Below are 23,410 nucleotides of genomic sequence, written 5' to 3' on the forward strand. Positions count from 1 at the left end.
CTGACCGGCGCTGACAGCGCACCAATGGCAAACTTGTCTGATAAATGCTTTTCTGGTCAGGTTTGGGCTGAAAAACTGTATGGCTAGCTTTGTGTCCAGCTGATGATACAAAGTCATCGTTGTAGGAACGTAACGAAGGGAGAAGAGTAAGAAAAGAGAGAATGAAATCACAAGCTGAAATTATTCCTACTTTTCAAGTCTTGACACAAGAACAAGTTTTTAACAGTTTAATTCACTGCAAGCTGCCATACTATCCACCAGCTGGAGAAATGAACCATGAAAGTCTGCCTGTCTTTATATAGTCTCTGAGGAAATACCAATGCATTGGTTTTATTAAACCCTTGTGAGAAAGCCAAGTTTGAAGCTGCTGGGGACTTGTATCATTTCCAAGGCATGTGGAGAGGGGGTGAAAGGAAACGTCACTTGAAAGAGGTATTTGGTATCGAGCATCAACTGTGGAACATCCTCACGATTGCTTAGCATAGCCTGAAATTATAACAGAAAGGGTAAGAAAATATTGTATTAAGAATCAAAGCAAAAATAGTATATTGTTTGCTTCCCATTGCAAATCTTGCTTTCACGTGATATTAAGGACACTTGTTTTGATCAGTTCCAAATGTCTAGAAGCTGAGCAACTTAGTAATAATATGATATAAAGGTCAAGTATAACTGTAGCACCACAAACTGTGTGTATGAAGTATCCTGTAACTTGAATATGAGAAATAATAGTTGCAGCTCTTACCTGGACTTTACGAACAAATGATGGAGTCACTCTTTTCTCAAAATCATCTATTGGAGTGTATGAGTTGAGGATCTTAACTATCTGTTCAAATTACAAAAAGACTATTTTAGTACGTCACAAAAACTGAGAAGACAAAAAGAAGAAAGTATTAATATGGCATCTTTATTGATATTTAATGGAAGTTCCAGTAAAGAATTTTACAATAAAGAGAGAATTTTGCCTGGTTGCCTAATGAACTGTTACATATATGATGATTGCTATGACTCATTTCCAGAGGTATCAGCAGGATCAAGGAGATATAGAAAAAGCTGAATCAATTAAGGGAAACAACAAAAAAAAGCCTCTGACAAAGTAAGAAAACACGTTGTGGAACAAAAACCTGGGACAGAACAAAGCAGGCAAGTATTCACCACAGGAACAGTTAAAATGCTAACAATCAGGAACAAGGAGTTAAAAAAAATTCAGTTTAACAAGTGGTGATGTGGAATGCTGAGGAATGCTATTTTTATCAAATGAAAGGCCAATAGCTCTTTGCAACAAATTATTTTAGATAGCTAAGATTCTGCAGTTGGTGCTGCCAGAAGAAAACAAATGGTTCATTACCTGCACAGTAGAAAGAGATGTGCAGTGTTCACATATTTCCTTGGCATCATCATCTGTGATCTTTTTGACCTGAAGGAGCCAGGCGGCTTGAGATAGAGGCTCCAAAGTTTCTTTGGCATTGCTGCTTTGAAGATTCTTGTCCTTAAGCCATTCTTCCAAGTAGCTGATATTACATCTGGGTTAAACCATGAACAGACAACAGAAATGTCAGGTTCCCCTAACAAGCAAGTTACATTAAAGATTTCTAAAGAAGGAATGCTCCTCTAATGCAGTGTTCAAATTCATACATTTCAAGTTAAAAACCATACCTGTAGATCATAAAAATCAAACAATTAATAGCTTATTGATCTGTAAGTTTAAGCTCTTGTATATTTTAATCTTTTTATTTTTTTTATTTCTTAAAGCATGGATAATAGAAGGCAAGTTATTAGTTTAGCTGTTGTTTACAGAAAATTACTAATGTATACTGGCATTGCCTATTACACTGTAGCACTGTATGTCTTTAAAATATTCATTTACAACTGAGCTTATACAGGAAATGAGAACAATCTTTGCACATTACAAAGCAGGGCCGGGCTTATAACTGATGACCTAAAGGTTAAAGCAGCTTTCTTCTAGTAATATTCTCCGATGGGTCAAGATTTTATTGATTTTCTTTCACCTTAGTCTGCAGACTGTCTAATGGAGAACCAATGAATTGTATCTTCTGCAAAACAGTTAGGAGCACGTTCTCTTGATGCTCTTAACAAGACAGACGATGCCCGATCTAAACCCTCAAAGGCTCTGTCTCAGTGCCTTTCTCGTCACAGAGCATGAAAAATGCAAGTCAGCTTTTGTCTGTCTGCCAGCCAGGGGATGCTGTACCTGTTTACTATAGTGAGAAAGAATTAAAAATACTATTCATCACATCATGAGTGAACTAGCATGGAAAGAATCCTAAACATGTGACTTTGAACTCCAGACTGTAATTTTCTCTGTCTTTTCCTCCATTAGCGTTTACATGGAAAGAACAATTTGTAATACGTTATTTTAGGAAAGCTCAGCCCAAAAGGCAAAGATCTATTTTTTCAGAAAGAGTAAAAAACAATTAGCTACTTCCAGTAGAACAGTTATAGAATATCCAATGACTTAGCAATAAAGGACATTACATAAAAGTGTTAAAAACTCGTTCTCGAGCAACTGCTTGTTGAAACTTTACTGGCTTTACCTTATCTGCATTCCTTTTCTACAAGAGCACATGTCCTTGCGGAGGAAGAGACTATTGAGGGTGATAGCACCAATCAGAAAGAAAAGCTGCTTCACTGCCTGCTTTAGAAGCTCAGAGTCCAAGCCATTCTGGCACATAGTACTATAAAAATAGCTGAGCTGTTGCAGGATAGAGGTCATTGTGTAGGTATCCGTGTCATCTATACTAGAAGAACGTTTACGGAACCCTGTAGGTTTCAAGCCAGAAATTCCCTGAAGACTTTCATATTCCAGCATGCCTGGTACTGAAAGACAACAGAAAATAACTGATAAGACCAACACTCCTAAGGCTCCTTAATTATTGAACAAAACCTGCTTTCAGGATATTTTAGAAGTTAAATGATACAAGAAAAATAAGGTACTGACAAAGGCTTCTGGAGCACACAAATGTTAAAAAGCCTTTTGTTTTTGTAGAACGTTGATCGGTTTCAAAGCATTATCCCCCACCAGGAAATGTTTTGAGGAAAATGTCTTTCCAAACCCTGTGGGAATATCCATTCAGTGGAATTTATATGTGCAGAAACACACATGCAGGTACATATATGTATAAATCAACAAGAGAAAGAAGTCTGTCCCATCCTTTGCCTCTATGTATAAGCTTTATTCATATACTTCACAAGCTACATTTAAGTCTGTTTGGGTTGCTGCTGTCTTACCGATCATGGGCTGAATGTTGTTCTCCATTACAATAATGAATTGGTGATAGATACGAATGGCCAAATCACTAAGAATTTGCCTGTATTCCGAGAGATCAAAATGCTTCAAACAGTTCTTATTCTGACGTGGAGTGTTACACTTCATAAATTCCTACAAGTAAGTTGTAAATATAATTATTAGAAATCACATAACATCATCATTATAAATTGTTACTATAATGTAATGTATATATGAGAGTAACTCATTCCATCTCTGGCTGAACACAGCCTCAGAATGAGTCAAAGCTGTAGCCAACTTCACTGGATGCTTCTAGTTCTGGGCTTCTTGTACTTAATTTTTATGTTTGTGTGTACTCTGTTCCTAAAGCCTGCTAAAGCTGAAGGAAAGACATGCATAGATTTCAATGAACTCTGGAGCAGTTCCTAGATCACTGAAACAGAAAGCAAATTCCCACCCCCCCCAAAAAGAAAAAAAAAAAGAAAAAAATGCAATTTTTAAACTATGTTGGCCAAAAATAAAATTACATTTTATTGCTGCAAAGGAATCTCACTTTTGGACTTTTCATCAGGAAAGTTCTGACTTCAAAAGTCTAGACTGAATCCTAACTTGTGTGAGTCTTGAACGTTCATTACAAGTATAGATTAAACCCCTAAATTCTGGATTCAGACCTTTCCCTACTCTTGCAATTAAATTATAAAAGACTTATTAAGTTTGAATGTTTTCAGTTCTCCACTGCTCTTTAGATGTTACCGGTATGACCACAAGAGGGAGTACTGTTGTTTAGAGAGTACACAGTTACTGTGATTCCAAGGCTTTATGGTACCTCTTTGCTTTAATCCTGAAGACTATACTCATATGTGCCTATGCAATTTCAGTTCAGTCTACTTAAGTTTATAAAACCTAGGAATAAAATATAGTAAGAGTTTGCAATTTAAAAGACTTTAAAAGAATTTTGTGTTTCAGGATAAAACTTAGCTTAAACAAGAAAGTGAAATAAGGAAAAAAATGGGTATTTTATTGTTTAGCTCCTTTCCTGAGGTTTTCTTCTGTAATCTCATATTGGTAGCAGTAGGTGTTTGAATGGTCACAATTATAAAATAGTAAAACTGTTCTTTTTATATATATATAAATATATATATATATGTAGCTGGACATCTGAAGTCCAGCTCACGTTAAACTCCTGTGGAAGAGTTCAAATTAAGTAGCAGTTTGCACGTCATGTCTTTAACCTACTTTAGCATTTTAATGTTTCCTTGATTTCACTTGATCTGTTAGTTCTATACTGTCTTATTATTTGTGTAAGACATATAACATTACTGCAGAGCAATATGAGTATCTAAATATCTGGAAGGAACAGTGGTGAACTGGTGAATAATTATCTATTATCACTATTTTTAATTTTGATTCAAGTCTATCACAAGTAAAGTAATGGAATTATTTGATGAAATCATTCCTACCTCTTCCCCGCTGTACTGCTTCAAACAGTTAAGAAAATAATATGTATTGGAAAGCCAAAATGACAACATTTCAAAGTCTTCTGAATGTTCCTGAAAATGATGAGTAACGCAATCTTATAATGGTACTGCCTGATGAAGTTAATTTAATAACTAAACTTAAGACCATTATAGAATTGGTATAATAGAGCCCATATATAGCAGAAGGAGCATACAGCATCTACAACATGCTAGCTGAACAAATCATGCTGTGTTTTCAGGCTAACATACACATAGCGAAGATCCTTCTTTTATCTGGTAAACACTATTTAAGTCTTCTTAAATGATAGACTGGCTAAATAAGACCGAAACAAACAGTTTTACACATTTCTATGTATAGTGGTGTAGTGTACTGGAGGTCTTCCTGCAAAAAGGTGTGAACAATGCCTGTATACACAAACAAAACTACATATAAGCACAATTCTAACTACGTCTAAGTATGTTTTATTTTTGTTAGCTAAGTAAGCTTTTCTAATGGATAAACTGTGGTATAAATTTGCTCGTGAACGAACTACAGGCATTCTCTATACCACAAATTCAACTGCATAAACCATAGTCCATTCCTGCCTGTGCTAGAAAGCATGTCTGGTGTTTTACTGCATTATAAATCCATAATAAAGCATTCACATAGCTGAATTTGTAATGTAGATGAGACAACAGGCTAACAATTCTTGTTTATAACTTGATTTTGAAAACTGGCTGGCAACATAACTTTAATCATTTGGGTACTAATGCTGCAGTACCAAATGACATGTCAAAAAAACATTACACTAGTAAAACAGCAGTGTAAAATCCTCTTAATATTCCGATATTTGCCTTCTGCCAAACATACTAACTTTCATTTCTGTCTATCCGACTTTAACCGGTGCTGAAAGCACAGGTGCACTTCACCTAATTAGCTACTCATTGTAAAATGTAAAATACTTTAAATGATTTTGTCAGCAAGCTCTTCAGATAAAAATAATTCCTGTTAATGCATTCTGTGCATTCTGTGTTCAGCACAGTAGAATCTTACCTCGAGGCTTAACAGGGATACTACTACAAACTTCAAAAAGAGTGTCACTTATTATTCTATCAGAGGAATACTAGCAAATGAAAGTGTGAGCATTCCCCAGGTACTATGCATGCATCTTGTAAACCTTACATTAAAAAAACCAAAAAGCACAGTACAACCAAACATAATTCCTACCTTAACAACTTGTTTGATACCATCAATGGTTACATTCATGAAAGATTTCAGCATGTCAGCATCATTCAGATAATCTGCATACCTCACACACATGAATAGGATGTGAGCTGGGAGGCCAGGTATCATATTAACTACAACTCCACGTGGCTTTAAATCTGCATGAAGGAGAGTTATCAGGTTTATTATATAAAAATCCAATAATTCAGCGTATCATTCTGAAAAAGAGAAGCACTATGGAGTTTCTCTCTTCAGTGACCAGTCACTTGGTAATTGATTTACTGATTAATTGCTTGTTTCTGAAAACTTCTGTAACAGTATTGTTCATATAAGAATATTAATTAAGTTTTCCAGAGTAATAGGAGAGTATTGTAGCAAATTCTAAGGTTCATCATGGCCTATGCCAGACACCACAACTTCAAAAAGCAATTTGTATTTAACTACCCACTGGTGGCCCCACCAAATTCTGGTATTGCTTAATGATACACCTTTGTTCACAAAGATATAAACATTCACAAGGCTGAAACAGATGAGAAGAAAAGGAAGATGATGTTTCCAAGCAGTAGTTTATAAGGGTACTAATGTACATAGAAAATTTGTTGAGTTCACTATTAATTGTAAGCTAATGCAAAAAGCTGGTTTGGTGGTAAGATTGATATTGTGAAGTAACTCAGAGGAAGAACAAAATTTCTCTACAAGAGAAACGTGAAAGTACAGTGAAAAGAATGATATGGAAAGGACAGACAGGAGAGTAATCCATCACACATGGATATAAGGCCAATGACTTACGGACTTAGTAGATGACCAGGAAGAAAGTAAATTCAAGTCCCTGGAGTGCTCTCGAGACTTATAGCTTTATAAGTGAGTAGATAATAAGAAAGATAATAAAGTCAGCATTATGTAGAGTCAGACAAATGATTTTTATGCAGATAAAGCAGTTTTGTATTTGAAATGACTGGCAGTAGAAAAAGAGCAATATAGAGCCTCCAAGTCGTATTGGTGGTAAGAGAGTGGAAAAAAGGCAACTTTGAACATAAGTGAAATATGGTGCCTTGTAGTTTTTGTTGTAGTGTTCTACACTGAATATCGTTGACTACTGATAAAATTTGAAGTGTTACTAGAATACCGAGGATCAGATTTTGAACGATCCTTTCTTCGTCCTCTTTTTTGTACTCCATCATTCCAATGTACTCTTTGAACAAAGTTGGCACGTGAGCTTCAGCTGTCAAATACAAAAGCACTGTTACCTGCAGGTAAATGGCTAAGCTAACATTCACGTTAGAACAAACTATTGGAGAAAAGCAGTTTTCTCTGTAATAAACAGAGTATGGGTCCTGTTCACAATAACGTTCTTAGCTTATTGTTCCAAGCGTTATGAGTTAAATAACATTTATGTTATCAATATGATTAGTTTCACTGGATTCAGTGGAATTACTTGCACTAATAAGACAAATAAACAGTAACAATACAGCTCTACATTAGTCACCTCTGCAATGTTTTGAAGTGTATTCTATAGTGAAGAATTACTTGCTATATAAGAGCTTTGTACAAACTAATTTCAAATCAGGAACCATCTGCCATTTGAAGGTCATGGGAGGAGCTACTCATCTGATGCAAAACTAACATTCTGCTGGCTCAGAGACAGTTTGTGTGAGGGTATGTATTAACTTTTGTTGACAGAACCTGATGCCTCTGGCGTAATCTTTTATCATATAGTCTAGGTCCCATATGCACCCATTATTTAGCTAGGAAAAAAATACAGGAAAGGGCTTTTGTTGATGGTTCCCTGGCACTTTTTCCTGAGGTTTTAAAATTTCTAACCCCACCCCAAACCCTACCTTTTTCTTTTTTTTAAATATACTTCCTTTCAAACACACACTGAACATCCAAATCTGTATTTAAAAAAATAAAATCATGTAACAATATCTTACTTTTTTCAATAGTCTTGGTAAGAGTTTTGATCTGATCCTCCAATTTTTTTATTATTCTATCTTTCATGTCCAGTTTTTCTTCAAGATCCTGTAATAATCAAAGTCAGTGAGTTCAGAGCAACCACAATTAAAAAATGTCTTCTACTGCTGCATGTTATTGCCACAATTAAGGAGCACTATGATGTGCTTTTACTTATATTTGGTGGAAGAAACATGAAGCCTTCATATCTTTTTTCTTCCTCAGTGAATTGGGAAAACATCCTGCCCATACCATGAAACCATGATTTCTTTCTTTTTATCCTGCATTTCAGGTACAGTTTCTTAATGACAGTTTTATTTCCTCACCATGTTTTCCATAGTAAGTCGAGTTGTTTCTTGCTTTATCTTGCTTTTTACTTCATCCTGGATTTCATCTTGCATCAAACCATTGCTCAGCCCCTCAATTTCTTGGGTTGTGACTTTCAGTCTCTCTTTTTCTTTTATGTCCATTTCATTCTGTGCCTCATTTGTTCTAAGAATAGATAGATAGGAAGCTTTGTCTCTTACTCTTCTTTCATTAAAGCATACTTGTATCATACTTGTCCATTACTCATTAACTGTACGCAAGGCCGTAAGGTAAATCTTCCATTGGATGTGGTACTTTAAAGAGTTTAAGTGATTCGGTTACCCCAGCTTATGGCAACTACATTTCTTACATTAAAAAAAAAAAAAGAAAATATTTACCGTCTTTGTGTTCTATCCCCTTCTAGCTCATAATGCAGCCGATTAGACATCTCTTTCATGTTTTTTCAGAAATAATTAGCAACAAAACCCAAAACAAAAGAAAAACAAAAAAAATCACATTTGCTTACTGTTCTATACTAGTATTCAATACACCTCCTCTTACACTCGTAATTTTGTTTCATCCAACGAAACTGAGTGACATGCCAGATAATGTATCGGAGAAATAACTGACTACTCCACACCACACAGAAGATTATATGGGATGAACTTCCTGCAGTTGGGAGTAAAGCTACTTGCAAATTTTAAATCAATTGTCTAGGAAGACACTACAGTTAGAGAGACTCAGAAACCTCAGCAAAGTATGCTTTCCTAAATTGAGAAGAACTTTCAAACAAGCAAATTTAGCAAGAACTTTTCCCTCCGTCTCCCACTCTGAATTTTTCAACGCCCTCCGAAGTCCACCTCACAGAGTATGCCTTAAGTTCCAAAACACCTCTCCTTTTTATGGCTGTTCCCAAAGGGCATACTCCATTACACATATTCTTAGCAGAGCCCTACTGAACACACTTGCAGGCATCCAAACCATAGAACTGAATGATCAAAAAAAGGTTGAAAAGAAAAAATATACATACTTGCATATATTTTATTAACAGAGATATAAACTATACATTTTCTTACATTTTACTAGCAAGAAAGTAAGTAATACAGCAATGAAGTTATCATGTAATATTGCTTCAGCTTTTAAAAATTCAAATATAGGGAATTCATCACGTTCATCTTAAACAACTGTAAGACTAGGGACCATATTGGTACTTTACCTTTCAACTTTACAGTCTGTTCTTGAAGACGGTTTTCAAGATCTAATTTTTGATTTTCAAGTTCAGAAACTTGCTGTTTAAGATCTGGGATCACCTTTTAGAGAAAAAGGAGATTTGTGTAATTCAGCACCTTCCTTCTTTTCAAATGTCTGCAATAGTTCCTACGACACTGGAAGACCTTCAGCTGCAAATAGTCAAAGACTGGGGAGACACTGTGAGGGAGTACTGCTACTTGCTTGCCTGACTTGTTCAATTTTTCTGGAAGCATCTGCTGCTGGCCACTCTTAAAAATGAAATAGTGAGCTAACTAGATGTTTGGACTGGCCCAGTACTACCATTCTTCTGTTCTAGTTTAAAGGCAATTACACCGTGGCTTTAATTTCCCTAGCTTAATTAACATTGGGGAAAAAACTCAGTATGTTATAAAATCATTTTTAAAAAATAACATTATAAGTAACTTCTCCTTATATTTTCAATTTCAGTAACTTTGTTTTGAAAATATTTCTTTAGTTATTTTTCACTCTGCAGAAAAATAATATGGTATATACTATCTTCTGGAATAATAGTATATATTATATATAAGTATATTATTATATAAATATATATAATGTATATATACGATATAATATATATATAGTATAAGTATATATAATAGTATATAGTATATATATGTTAGATGTGTTTTTAGATGTTCCTTATGTTAGATAGGTTTTTTAATTAGACTCTTAAGCCTTGCCTGCAATTTGTTAGCAACTCGATCTGCTTAGCTGCCCTCTGGTGGGGAGAGCCTCAGACCTGCACAAATCTGTAACCCCCACAAGTCCCACAGGTGTCTGCTTCTTCACTATCACATCATAGAACTTGTCAACCTGAGAGACAGAAATAGCTTTAAAGAGGCTTCTGAGAAAAAGATGCTAACTTCTGTCTTCTGACTACAGGGGAAGAATGAAGTAACTGAATTCTGAACTTGCATGCCTCAGTGCAATGGAAGTTGAAGCTGGCTGCTGGGAGCTGACCCTGTCTGGCCAGCAGCCAAGCACCCACAGAGATGCTCACTCCCCGCCGACCCCCACCTCTACGCCCCAGCAGAACAGGGAAGAGAATAGGAAGAGCAGAAGTGAGAAAACATCTGGGTCAAGGTAAAGTCAAGATAAAGCCAAACACCCTCTTTCTTCTTCCTCCACCTCAGTTTTTATAGCTGAGCATGACGTTATACGGTAGGGGATATCCTTCTGGCCAGCTCAGGTCAGCTGTCTGGGCTGTGTGCCCTCCCAACTTCTTGCCCACCCCCAGCTTAACTTGCCGAGGTGGGACAGAGTAGGAAAAAGAGAAAGCCTTGACACTGCGCAAGCTCTGTTCAGCAACAGCCAAAACACCGTCGTGTTATCGATACTGTTTTACCCACAAATCCAAAACGCGGCATCATATGGACTGCTACAAAGAAAGCTAACCCCATCCCAGACCGACCCAGTACACTGTTGTAATACTGACCCACAGGAAGTTACAGTATCACAAAACTGCTTTTCATTAAGTCTGAAATACCGAAAGTGTTCCATCAGAAAAATATATGGCCTGACCAAAAAATAGCTATTATTTTAATTATCAAACAAGAAGTTTAAATGAGGTAGGTATTAAAAAAGGTACGGTGAGCTAACTTTCTGGTCACTGCTAAAACTCCAATTCATTTTTTAGTTAAAATTCTGTGTAAATAAAAAACCTAAATAAATACTTGTTTCTTCATGACTTCCAGTATAAAGCTGCATATCTGTAGAAATTATTACACCCCTCAAAAGTTCCTTGCATTGTTGAGAAACTGCAAAAAGCACAACCAAAATATTTGTATGAGCTCAGCAATGGACATCCTGGCAACATTTTGATGTTCAAAACACCTTTTATAAAATCTGAATATTCAGCCACATAAGCGTACAAGGGTTCAAATGCATTCTAAAGACTCTCAGTGTCTTCCTAGCTATCAACAAGAGAAGCCAAAGCCTGTGTGTGCACTACGCACCAAGTCAGAGTTTGTAAAATGGTATTTTGCCATTCTATGATTAGAATCAAACCTCAATTCAGGTTTACGCAAAAGAAAAGGGAAAAAGCCTCTGTGAGGCTTCCCCAACAAGCTGTACACTCGGACAATAAATTTGGCTGCCTCCTAACACGCTACCCCAGCACGCAGGGAAAGCGCCTGTATGGATGTGCAATCTTAGATGGCCATATCTGTTCAAGCCTTGAGATTTCAAAGACATGAACGCAAGATTTTGAGGGCTTTGTGCCACAAACACATTTGGATTGTATTACTAAGTAACAAAAATATACTTTGCTTTACTACACCTTGGTCTTACCAGGTTTTCTGAAGTTAGCCTGCTAACTTCAAGTCGAATACCATCATTTATGTCATTCTCCTCTCGAAATAATTTTTGTAGATGATTAATATCTTGGCTAAGATGTTCAATTTTAAAGTTCAAACCTTCAATCTCCTTTTCATACAATTCTTTCTGAGACTGGAAATGACTTTCCAATACTCTGTTAAAAAAAGGAGAAGGAACATGGCAGATGTAGTACGACCTCAATGCAATGGGTCAAGTTTAAAACAAAGTGAAAACAAAGTACTGCGGTTAACACGCAGACATTCCATTACATCACCTGTGCATTAAGGGAGTTGAACGGTAGGCATGATATCTCAGAGGAAACACATTTCCCCGACTGACACATACACACTTATCTCACTGACTTAGTAAAAGTTTGTTAAAGTGATTTTAAGCTGCTCAGCCAGTCATATAATGTAGTGTTTGTTCATTTCTTAAACAAATCTTCAGTATTGCACTGTCAAATTAGTTACTCACGGATCTTTCTGTTTATTTTCTAGATCACAGCTTGGAGTTATGAAAACATTGAAGAACTGAACTAACCTTGTAGCTTTTTTCAATCCCTCGTAAGCAAACCACAGTTCCCCATCCTCATTTAAGTGTTCCAAATCCTCCGTAGAGAGTCTAGGATACAAGGCAGTATCATTAGCGTACAGGTGAACAAAATGCATTTCTTAAGCTTTTTTAAAGAGACCTCAGAACAAAATTACCTGCTTCTTACATCTTCAAAATCATAACTTTCAAGAAGCTGTTTTGTAACTTCTGACATCTTTTCTGGAAAAAACAAAGTTTATTACATGAATTATTTTCTCTGCACATTTCGAATGAATTTTGATTATAAAAATCGAACCAACCTCTTCCTAAATCTACAAGGTTCTTTCTTGGTACTCAGTAAATGTATCTGATTTACTACAAGAATATGATGAGGGACTTGACTCTACTTCTGGACATGTAAGGTGCACTAGATAGGTATACCACCAATATTGGTTTTTTTTCTAAACACATCAAACTTTGAATGTAAAGTTACATCTTTCTGTTCTGAATCTGGACAACTGCTAGAGTTGTACAGATGATTTGTCATCATCTACGGCAAGGTTACTACATTAAATGCTGCAGATACAGATTTGCTCTATGACATTGTTAGCACTGAACAAAGTAGTACTTCTTATTAAGCACCTTTTCCCAAAGAGAACCCAACTCAGCAAGTTATTTAAGCATATTTGATGTTTATTGGACCTAAGGCTAAAGATAGGATGAATGAAAGCTAGATAATGTATTGTTTCCACATTCTTGGGTCTCTACAAGCTACTTGTTAAATTCTAAGTGAAGTTTAAATTATTAGTATTGATTTTTAAACACAAAGGAGAAATGTTTGAAATCAGAGTTTCTTCAAAGGGGTAACCAAATCTCAGTATTCAGCGATCACTTTGCAGAACTCACCTGTTGGCTTTTTTTTTCCCCTTGCAAGTAAAGGTATGAATAGAATGAAATCACTATGGAATGGGAAAGAGAACTGGGTTTTTGTCAAAGCTAACATGGAAGAAATAAATTTAAACTGGCCTGGTTCACATTGTACTTGGTAAATTCTCCAAATTATCTAGTATGTAGCTTACCCCTCAATTCTCGCTTTTGTGACTGGGCCTGCTTTTCAACATCCAATTTTTGTGTCTGCAGCAGTTCAATTTCCTTTTGCAACTCAGGTATTTTCTGAATCAGACAAAAATTATAGACTGAGACAAGGAGTGAATGACAAGGGCTAAGTATCAGTTAAATCATAAAGATAATTAAAATTAAAAACAAGTTCATATGGTAAAAGGCTTAAAATGTGTTGTGCTTAAAGCATCTGGTTCTGAGGCATCAGAGCAGAACAGTGATGTGATGTAGTGAAAACATACGTTTGTGTCATGGAATTGACTCAGAGAAAAAAAATGTGACTTTACACAAAAGAACTATTTTCAGGTTCAATTTATAAACTACATTTATGAAAAATCCCCCGAGAAACTAATACTTTCTTGGAAAAAGGAAGAAAAAAAGATCAGCACATTTAAACGTATAAATATTCAGGCACAATTACTCTTCAAAACATGCACTTATTTCTGTGAGCAATAACTTACTCATATTGTGTACTACATGAAAACAATGCAACGTAGTGGTGTATCAAATACAGCTTATTAACTATAACTTCTTCTAAAAATGCACAGGAGATAAAAAAAATTAGTGAAGATAATCTATAAATGAAACACCCACATTCTCTACTTGCTTTATCTAAGAAAGACTCCAAAATGAAATGCGTCATACTTTACCTGTGCTTGTTTTGTAAGTTGTCCTACTTCCATTTTCAAGCCATCCTGAATGACAATTTCTTGCTGAATTTGATATTGTAGCTGCGTTTTTTCTGCTTTCAGAATCTTAATTTCTTCCTTGAGTAATTCAATCTCCTTTTCATAGTCCTGCTTCTGATTTTGGAAATTTTTCTCAAGTATCCTAAACAAGACAATGAAAAGGTGGTTTTATTTTCCTACATTGAGTGAGTGAAAGAGTGGGCTTTGTGTGGTTTTTTTTTTTTTTTTTTTTTTTTTTTTTTTTAACTGAAGGACATGTTTCATGGAAGAAAACTTAAATAAACCATAATTACTTGAAAATGCTATCCTACATCCTCAGAATCAATCTACAAAATGGATGATAATGGGATAGATGAGAATGTCCCTGGATTTCCCTACAACTAATTCAGATATTGGGACTGAATTCAAGGCAAAACGGAGTTTTTTCTACTTAAAGGCTAATTCTCTAACTCCTTGAGAGTTAGCCTACCTGAGCAGCTTTCCACTACATTTATGGCCACAGTCAGCACTGAAGAAGGACATAGCAACAGAAAGCCCTGTGTCCTTCTCAGTAAAACATTGCAAGAAGCTTTCTATTTTCTAATAGTTCCTGCTGGAATGGACTGGCTTCCAACATAATATAGCTAATGGGCAAAGCAGAAAAACTGGCAAAGAAGTCCTCTTAGTATAGTCTGAAGTTATTTGCAGCTGAAATCAGACTGGGCTGAAACACCACACAGCTTCCAACCCTCAGGAACAGTGGCTGATTGCACTCTTCAAACTTCAGAGAACAGCCTTTATCTGGCACCTAAGGTTCTCTGCCTTATACTGGAAAAGAGTTACTGGGAAATAAACACTTGATCTGAGAAAAGCATGCTGCAAAGCAACAACCATTTATTGCTAAATAATAGGATTTTTAATTCTGGAAATGAAATACCAAAGGGTAAAAAAAAAGTTTTTCCCCTATATTTTTAATCAAATGTCCTTTACAAACACTGCCTTTCCTTCAAGCCGAATCTTTCAATTCTGTTCTGAAATATTCACTTCACAGGAATTCTGACTGGTATGGCCATCAGCTGCTCTTCCAGCCCTGACTGAATTCTGAGGATATCTCCAAAGAAACCATTATGATCAGGGTTGCCTTTCAATTCTCAGAAAGACACAGGAAAAGACAGGAAACTGCAAAAGCAAGAACAGTCTCAAGTTTACATTTCCCGCATGTGACTGATGTGCAAACAAGCACGTGCATGTACATGAAGTACTTCAGTATTATTACTAGTGTCCAAGAACACTGACAGATTCATAAGTGATGTGAGCGTAATACATTTACAACAGGAGAAAGAAAGGCAGGGAAAGAGAAAAAATGAATGCTGTTTCAAAGCAATAAAATTCAGATGATTCCATACATTCTCTGATTTTCTTCTTTTTTTACGTCATTGAAGAGTTGCTTCGTGAGGTCATCCATTTTCTCTGTCAAAAAATATTTCAATATTTCTAAGACCTTTGTGCAATTACGTGCATTTATTAAAACAGTATGAGCACAATGAGAAGTTTTGTTTTAATAAGCAATCCTTAACATATTTTAAGGCTGAAATTACTCTCTCAAGTGCCAAAAATTATCACAGTAATTTTACAAGTAATGCTATAGAATAAAAGGGTTCTGAAACACCGAAGTGTTATTCATCTAAAGTATACTTGATCTCATGTGCTGCCTGTGTCCTTTGAAATTAGAGTCATAAAAGCAGTATATTAAAGGAACCAAGGACAAAGCAACATTTTGAAGGAATGCATGTGTATGAAACAGGAAACATAATAGGAGGAGAGATTTTGCTACTGAAATAACAAATTTAATTTAATTATCTAATTAAAAGCATTTGCACTACACATTCTAAGCAAAAGAAGCTTAGGACCAACTTTTAATTTACTGTAAATTCAGCATTTAATTGCTTTTATTAGAACAAAAGTGATTTACCTTTGCTGAAAACCTGACTTTACAACTTTCCCCCACTATAATTCTTTCATAACTCCTTTAAAACTCCTTTTAGTTATTGTACCTTTCATTTCCTCAGTTTTTTCTTGGAGCTTTATTTCTAAGGTCTCTTTCTGTTCTTGTAATTCTTTATTCTGATTCTCAAGTTTTAAGATTTTCTGTACACACAAAAAGTAAACATAATATACAAATTACAAAGGAGGAAGAAATAAGTCACAGAGGTCTTACATTTTAACAAGCATATATGGACTCTCTTCCTTCCCTGCCACCCCCCCCAAAAAGTGAAGTTACTAAGTAACTCTCGAATCATGCATTTGATAAATCCAGCAACTGAAAAAAATCTTTAAACTAAAATAAAAGCATCCAGGTGGCAATTAAAATTTACCTGTTCACTGTTCTCTTTATATTTTTTCCTTTTCTCTTCGTATGTTCTCTTCTGAGCAGTTAACTTTTCAAGATCTAATTCGAGTTTCTGAATTGTATCCATGTCATTCATACGAGCTGAAGCCAGATTGGTCAATCGTTCCAGCAAACCATGATTTTCTCTACTCTACAATGAGCAAGACAGGTTAAAAGAAAACAGAAGAATGCACACCTGAAACTGTTTAATAGAATTTTGAAGGAAGCACCTGACCTATTTCTGCTCACCATCCCCTATCAGTCATGATTATTTCAACCAAGGATTGTTTCCATCAATTAGATTAAAGCTACCATCTTAAAATGATTTGGCTGGTATGGCTCTCAAAAATAAGCTGCAAAATAAACATAATATGGAATTCCCAAAGTTACTAAATATGTTGCACCAGAGCAGTATCTCACACATCCTTCATCCTGATACAAGTAACTCCATCCAGAGATTGGACGGACTACTTAAGAAACAGTAAGAAAAATGTTCATTGCAGACTCTTTTGATTGGCACAACTAATCCAAAAATATAAGGAAACCCTGGCTGATTCTTCCACCCTGGATGTAGGAAGAACACTAGTGGTTTATTATAAAGGACCATATCCCTTACATATTCTTCTGTCTTGTCAAGTAAAGTGTAGATATTGGAATTCACATAAGCCTCTAGTCAACATGAGAGCTCCGAATAAAACGGTTATGATAAAAAAATTAGTACAAATCATAAACTGGCTGGTGTCCCTCACCTGTTCTTCTATCTTTTTCTGCAGTTGCTGAACTCTGTATGAAAGCTGGATATTCAACACAAACCGCCGAATATTCTGAAATCTGCGCCTGGCAAGCCATGCACGGGCGTGTTTCTGAAGGATCACAGCCTTATGTTCTTCAAGCATCTTTAAAATAAAATACCAACATCTGTCCATAATTACCTAAGGCTCAATTAGCATCAATTATAACATTCTCTGAATCTACATACACTGGTAATGACAATGCTTGTCACGGAAGTATCAAAATACTGAAATACCCAGACTGCAGACACATTTGAACCACTGTAGTAATCACCCTAAATGATTGGCATGAAGTATAAACCAGACAGAGTTCTTGGTAGCTCAGCGATCACATCTAAGCTACTGTGTATCAGTATTTTTATAGTAGCAATATAAAAAGAGTAGAAGATACGAGAACCAGACATGCAAAAGGTAAAGTATAAGGGATCACTGCCCTTGTCTCCATCTCTCTTATAGAGCAATAGCTGTTTCCAGTTATTGAAATAAAATTTTTAATAGGTTGTACCTTCCGATATTTTTTTCTTGCTAGAAATCCTCTTGTATAAGCTTGAATTGTTACAGCAGCCACATGGATGAGCTGGCAAAGTCTACGGACCAGGTAACCCCGACAGTATTTCTGAATAATTATAGCTGCCCACGTTTGCTTCAGAGTTCTTGCAGTTATAGCTTGCCTTAATTCAAAAAGACAATAAAGTTTACTTAGGTTACATTAGATTTCTCATGCTCATTCCCTTGGTCAGCCAAATCACCCACAAGAAAAGAAGATATTGAAAACAGGCATCCACTATCTAAAATACAGTTTTTTCTTCAATCAAAGTGAGAGAGAGGGAATTATTCACAATCTTTGAAATCTGTTCCACAAGCAATTCTGATGGTCTCTTTCTGAAAATTTCAAAGCCTACATAAAGCCATCTTCGTCTCAGTCTGCTCTGTGAATTACTGGGGCAGTTTCTCCACTGCATAATTCCTCATAATAATTTGTACACACTAATTTGTACACCCTTGCAAATTGCTTTTCCTTTCTGCTACCTGATTTCTTCTCCGGCTCTGCAGCCAAGCAGTAAGCCCAAGCTGACAACTGGGACACTCATCATTAGCTAAGGACTGAGCTTACAGGTAGACAGCCCTCTCAGGAACCTGGCAGACAACATCTGAAATCTGCTAGAGTACTTCCTTCCTATCAGCTGAACAACTTGAACATTTTCACGTCCGTCATCTAGAGGAAATGGAAATACAATCTGAATTGCTCTTTCGTAAAAATTACACTTCCAAATCAGCGCTGGGCATTAGTTTGACCTTCTATACCCTTCAGGCACGCCCTAACAGCAAGTTCACGTATCAGCCAAGGTACCGTACAGTCCGCTGCCCCCGGAAGTACTGCTGTATTACAATAGCTGCTTGTTTTACGCGAAGAAATTTCTTCCGCTGCAGCCAGCCTCGAACACTCTTTTGGATCACAATGCATGCATGTCTCAGTTTATCTGATCGCAGTTTTTCTAAGTAAGCAACCTGTCCTGCTCTGAAGAAAATTTTTGTTCTCCCAAACTGATATTGGTTACAATCCTGAAAAAGAAAAACAATAGGTATACTAAGTTTTTATTTTATTTTGTAGACCAGACACTGCCTTCCTTTTATAAATTGTCACTTTAGGAAAGCTCTTCTGAAATGACATGATCTTGCTAAATAAGAATATTTTCTCTGCCTTCTTTGTATACAGGAGTATATGGGGGGGGAGAATCCACTTAGTAGGAAAGACCCAGAGAATTACATCCAAAAATCATACCCTAGTGCGATCTTACATTCAAGAACACCCGAAGGACAAAAAGTATTTCTAAAGCTAAGAGCAAGAGGACCACAGTTTTTAAGGTCTTCATTGGGAAAAAAACCCAAACAACACAGTAAACTGAACAGTAAGCAGAGCTTGCCTAACCACTACAAAGGCCTGTTCAGACTCTCTTGGGATGAAGTTTTGGCTTCAACACACAATATGCAAAATAGCACGTTTTTAGAACAGTTCTCCAATATGCTGCATTCCACCATCAAAAGTCTTCTTGCGTAAACTTCTAATACTTCGCAAATCTATATCATTTACCGTTCACTGGTTTATAAATATAGGTAGAATATCTTCATTTTACAAGTGAAGATACCAAGCACAGAAAGGTTAAATCATCTGTCTACAGCCACAACATGACTCAGTGTCACAACACAAGGTTATTGACTTGCAAGCCTATGTTCAACACACTAAATCAGGAAAGACAGTAATAACGTAAATATCTTTCCTGTTTGAGGGATGAGATACTCCTCTTGGGAAAAGAGACCTTTTATTAATAATAGATGCCATAATACATAATGGATCAGTGCATACAAACTAACCTGGATTAGCCGCTGCAAAACAATCTTGCAAATCTGCTTCTTATCATTTATGGAGAGTTCCTGCTGTGTCATAAGAATGCTATAACGGCTGAAAAACTCGATGTAAGTCCACCTGGAAAATTAAAAGTTAGCAAATGCAATTAATTTAAGAGAGACGTACGTATTTTTTGACATATGAAGGCCCACTGCTATCCCTACCTGGATGGGTAGCTCTGTGCACTAATTCGAATAGTTTCCAAAACACCACATGCTCGCAGTTGCTGAGCCACTCTTTTTGAATCAAACCTAAAAAAGCAGAGTTATATTTTACATTTTTGCTGGGTTTGGCATGCTATAATAATTATAACCATCCTACTAGCTGGATTTCTATTTCTTCCCATAGAACGCTGGACTCCCTACTTTTTATATGGTGTCTCACTTGTTTTTTTTAATGTGATAGGGAGTATCTGGGTTTTCTTTTTCTTCCTCAAAACAAAAGGAAGACTATACTTATTTCTCTGTTCTGAAAAATCCGGTTTCCTTTCAATATTAACTGTGAAAGTTCCTATCAGCAAGTGGCAAAGAATCGTGCCACTCTCAGCAGAAAACATACACAGAAATAAATTCCCTCAGCAGTCTATTGGCAAATAACTCTCTCTAGGTACTCTTCAGCACATGGATTTGCTTATGAATATCTGGATTCAAGATTATCAACACAAGGCATGGAAAGACCCTTTCCAACTCTGGACCAGAGCTGGTATGCCCACAGAGCACTCAGCTACAGTGTTGATTCATAGCTAAGAGATCCCTGTGGCTGACAGATGGCTACATTGTTCTTTCACAAACTTACAGTAAGCTCTTCTAGCCTAATTCAGACATGTTTTTATATACCTAAGCTATTTTCCCCCTCATTGCTATTACACAGAATAATGAGGTCTCACAGCAGTGACAGTGCAACAGTGCCCTTTGTAACATGTTTTGCATGGACAGTTTGGCTTCTAGAAACTGAGCTAACACACTCTAAAAAATTAATTTAGAATCAAAGTTTGCATCTTCCCTCCTACTCAGATATGACAAAAGCTTTTATTTTATTTGTCATTACACTACCTTCCAGCTAAAAGCTGTATAACTAAAACTAGACTCATTCCACATGTCTGCCCGCAAAACAGACCAATAGCTGCATCAAGGTTAACTCCTGCTTACAGTTAGTGATTATCAAGCTAGACGTAACAGTCACGCAAACTATCTAGCATCTGTGATTGTATTATAACATTAAAGCAACATAAAATTGTGGGAAAAAGCCAAGGCTACGTTCAACATTGCTCATACCTTTCCCGACTTCTAAAGCTCTTCTAAATATTTCTGTGGACAAAAGGGAAGTTCTCAAAGAAAATGGCAGTGACTTTTATTCTCTAAATACAAATTGTATCTATACTGTACTAGAGCAAACACACCTATACAAAATATCCATCAACTTAAATCAAAGGTGAAGAACCTTGCCCCTAAAAATGTTATGACAAATATACAAACATAATATCTGACTTGAAAAATTTTAGGATAATAAAAAATTCTTAAGGTATCAATAAATATTACTGAATTGTTCTATTTTTGTAAGAAGACTATTTTTTTTTTTTACATCAGCTATCTCGAAAGGAAAAGATTGTTGTTTATTGTTGTTCAACAATAAAAATTTAGCTTGCTGACATGTAGCTTCCGTGAAATAGAGAAATACTCTTTTAATTTTAAGTAATATAACAGCTCAACACCACTAACATACTTACTCAAAAGGTAACTTCTCATCATTTGGCTTTATGCATCGTACATAATGGGGGGTGGTTGCATTGAGAGTCACCATAAGTAAAGACAAAGAACTCCGGAACTAGAAAATATCAGACATAACAGTTTTGCTAATGAAACATTTACGGCTAAGTAAAAAGTAAAATCTTAGTTTTTTAATTCTTTGTTAGGTTTTGGCTGGACACTGGGAGATTTTCTTAGGGTTTAGATCTTAAACACAGGAAATTTAACAGTCCTGCTGTACCTAACAGTCTCCTACATATAAATTAAACACACCTGCATATACCCAGACCTGGAGCACTGCACTGTGGCTGGCTCTTGCTGTACTGAAAACTGGAGAGTCCCCCACGAATGGTGATAGAATACAGTATCATAGTCTCGGACTGCCCAGTACGCGTCCCTGAAAGTACGAGATCACATTAGGTAGTACCTTACTGCCAACAGTCATCCGGAGTTGTTTGTTAGGTGACTTGAGAACAGGTCTTGCAGATTTGATGTTTATAGTTGAACTGAACGGTGAAACGGACACTGGATTGTCTTGAAAAAAATTTGCACACAGATGAAACTAAAAGTGTGGTAAAAGAATCACAGTTAAATACTGTGTAACTGTAATAATATTTAAATAAAAATTACATAACGTAAAATGCAAAACCCATCCATCTTAATGCTTAGGGCAGGTATTGCAGGACTTGCATTGGAACCGGATCTTTACGCCACAAACAAACAACAACCGAAGAAACACTTGCAACAGTTCTGAGTCTGTTGTGAAGCACTTGCACATTTCACAGACAAAACTCAACAACTGTTAAGTAGGCCTGCAAAAGCTATTTCAATATGAGCGAACATGGACATAAATACACAACAGAGTTAAAAATAAGATCACTTAAGGTTGTATTTTCACAGTATTTAATTTAAATTAAGAATATGTTTTTTGGTCAGATTAAGTTAGCTTCTTAATAGTACTCCTGAAGTGTCAATGCTGTAGACTTGAAAGGGACAGGGCCTTCAAGCAGATGGGAAGTGGCAGGCACATATAAGACACCTGATGTTTTCCCTGCCCTGGCACTCTCTTAATCTCTTTTGAAGAATAAACAAAGATAGCTGTTAATTATAGACTACCTATCAAAACAACATGTAACGACTATGACGGGGGAAAAAAAAAAAAAAAAAATTAAGCGTTCAGCTACAAGGATTCCAAAATGTTCTTCAAGGGAGATATTAAGAAAACAAAAAACACTAACATAACTAGCAAAGTAAATGCACATATATGAGAAAGTTGAATGCTGTGTTTTTCCATCTATATGTTATTTTGACGTTAAAAATACACACTTGTAGAATATTAATAAAAATTGAGACTAAACTAATTGATTCAATCTATTAAAAAAAATCTTTTTATCAGAACAAATCTTTTAAAATCAGATCTGAATGAATTCCAGTAAAATCAGGTATTCAGAATATTAATCATTACTGTTGTATACAAACCTTGCTCTCTTTCAAGATTGCAGTCAATACTTCATGTACTGTATCTCTGTTTTTTTCCAGAAATCCTTCACATTTATATTCTACCTGTGCAAACGGGTGAAATCATTAACTTTTCAGCAGTACATGAACAGTTAGAAAAACAATAATTTTTACTCTCTAAGCTGTGGTGACCAACAGCTCTTTATTAGTCTTAAACATGATGGCTGAAACTCTGCTTTTTCCAGTTTCATTATGGCAAGCATACATACATGCATACTGCAAACTCAGAAGCAGGACAAACTGCAATTTCCTTCTGCCTTCATTAGGAATTTCTTTCCTCCTCTCTTCATTATTCTATGATTTCAAATCAAAATACCAAAAAAGGAATACTAGGAAAGAAATTAGGAGAAATTTCTTTACTGAAATTTCTTTACTGAAAGAGTGGTCAGGCCTTGGAACAGGCTGCCCAGGGAAGTGGTTGAGTCACCATCCCTGGAAGTATTTAAAAGACGTGGAGATGAGGCGCTTAGGG

At 36.0% G+C, this 23,410-nt stretch overlaps 1 protein-coding gene across 1 annotated transcript in view; it reads right to left on the reverse strand.

Moving 5' to 3' along the window:
* Positions 1–249: 249 nt before the first annotated feature.
* The window catches only part of MYO5C (myosin VC), a 35,639-nt gene continuing 12,478 nt past the window's right edge, over positions 250–23,410 (reverse strand). The window contains exons 14-41 of the mRNA XM_075160092.1: positions 22,900–22,983; positions 21,848–21,982; positions 21,402–21,499; positions 19,840–19,926; positions 19,642–19,753; positions 18,620–18,831; positions 17,774–17,939; positions 17,227–17,373; positions 16,464–16,628; positions 16,143–16,236; positions 15,495–15,558; positions 14,071–14,251; positions 13,381–13,474; positions 12,478–12,541; positions 12,311–12,391; positions 11,744–11,924; positions 9,399–9,492; positions 8,581–8,632; positions 8,203–8,368; positions 7,858–7,945; positions 7,053–7,148; positions 5,930–6,084; positions 4,705–4,794; positions 3,247–3,397; positions 2,553–2,835; positions 1,346–1,520; positions 743–823; positions 250–486 (exon numbers count right to left, since the gene is read on the reverse strand). Of these exons, the coding sequence (XP_075016193.1) occupies positions 334–486; positions 743–823; positions 1,346–1,520; positions 2,553–2,835; positions 3,247–3,397; positions 4,705–4,794; positions 5,930–6,084; positions 7,053–7,148; positions 7,858–7,945; positions 8,203–8,368; positions 8,581–8,632; positions 9,399–9,492; positions 11,744–11,924; positions 12,311–12,391; positions 12,478–12,541; positions 13,381–13,474; positions 14,071–14,251; positions 15,495–15,558; positions 16,143–16,236; positions 16,464–16,628; positions 17,227–17,373; positions 17,774–17,939; positions 18,620–18,831; positions 19,642–19,753; positions 19,840–19,926; positions 21,402–21,499; positions 21,848–21,982; positions 22,900–22,983 (3,549 nt within the window). The 3' untranslated portion in view covers positions 250–333. The remainder of the gene's footprint in view (positions 487–742; positions 824–1,345; positions 1,521–2,552; positions 2,836–3,246; positions 3,398–4,704; positions 4,795–5,929; positions 6,085–7,052; positions 7,149–7,857; positions 7,946–8,202; positions 8,369–8,580; positions 8,633–9,398; positions 9,493–11,743; positions 11,925–12,310; positions 12,392–12,477; positions 12,542–13,380; positions 13,475–14,070; positions 14,252–15,494; positions 15,559–16,142; positions 16,237–16,463; positions 16,629–17,226; positions 17,374–17,773; positions 17,940–18,619; positions 18,832–19,641; positions 19,754–19,839; positions 19,927–21,401; positions 21,500–21,847; positions 21,983–22,899; positions 22,984–23,410) is intronic.

The sequence above is a fragment of the Calonectris borealis genome, chromosome 11, assembly GCF_964195595.1.
Source record: "Calonectris borealis chromosome 11, bCalBor7.hap1.2, whole genome shotgun sequence".
NCBI lineage: Eukaryota > Metazoa > Chordata > Aves > Procellariiformes > Procellariidae > Calonectris > Calonectris borealis.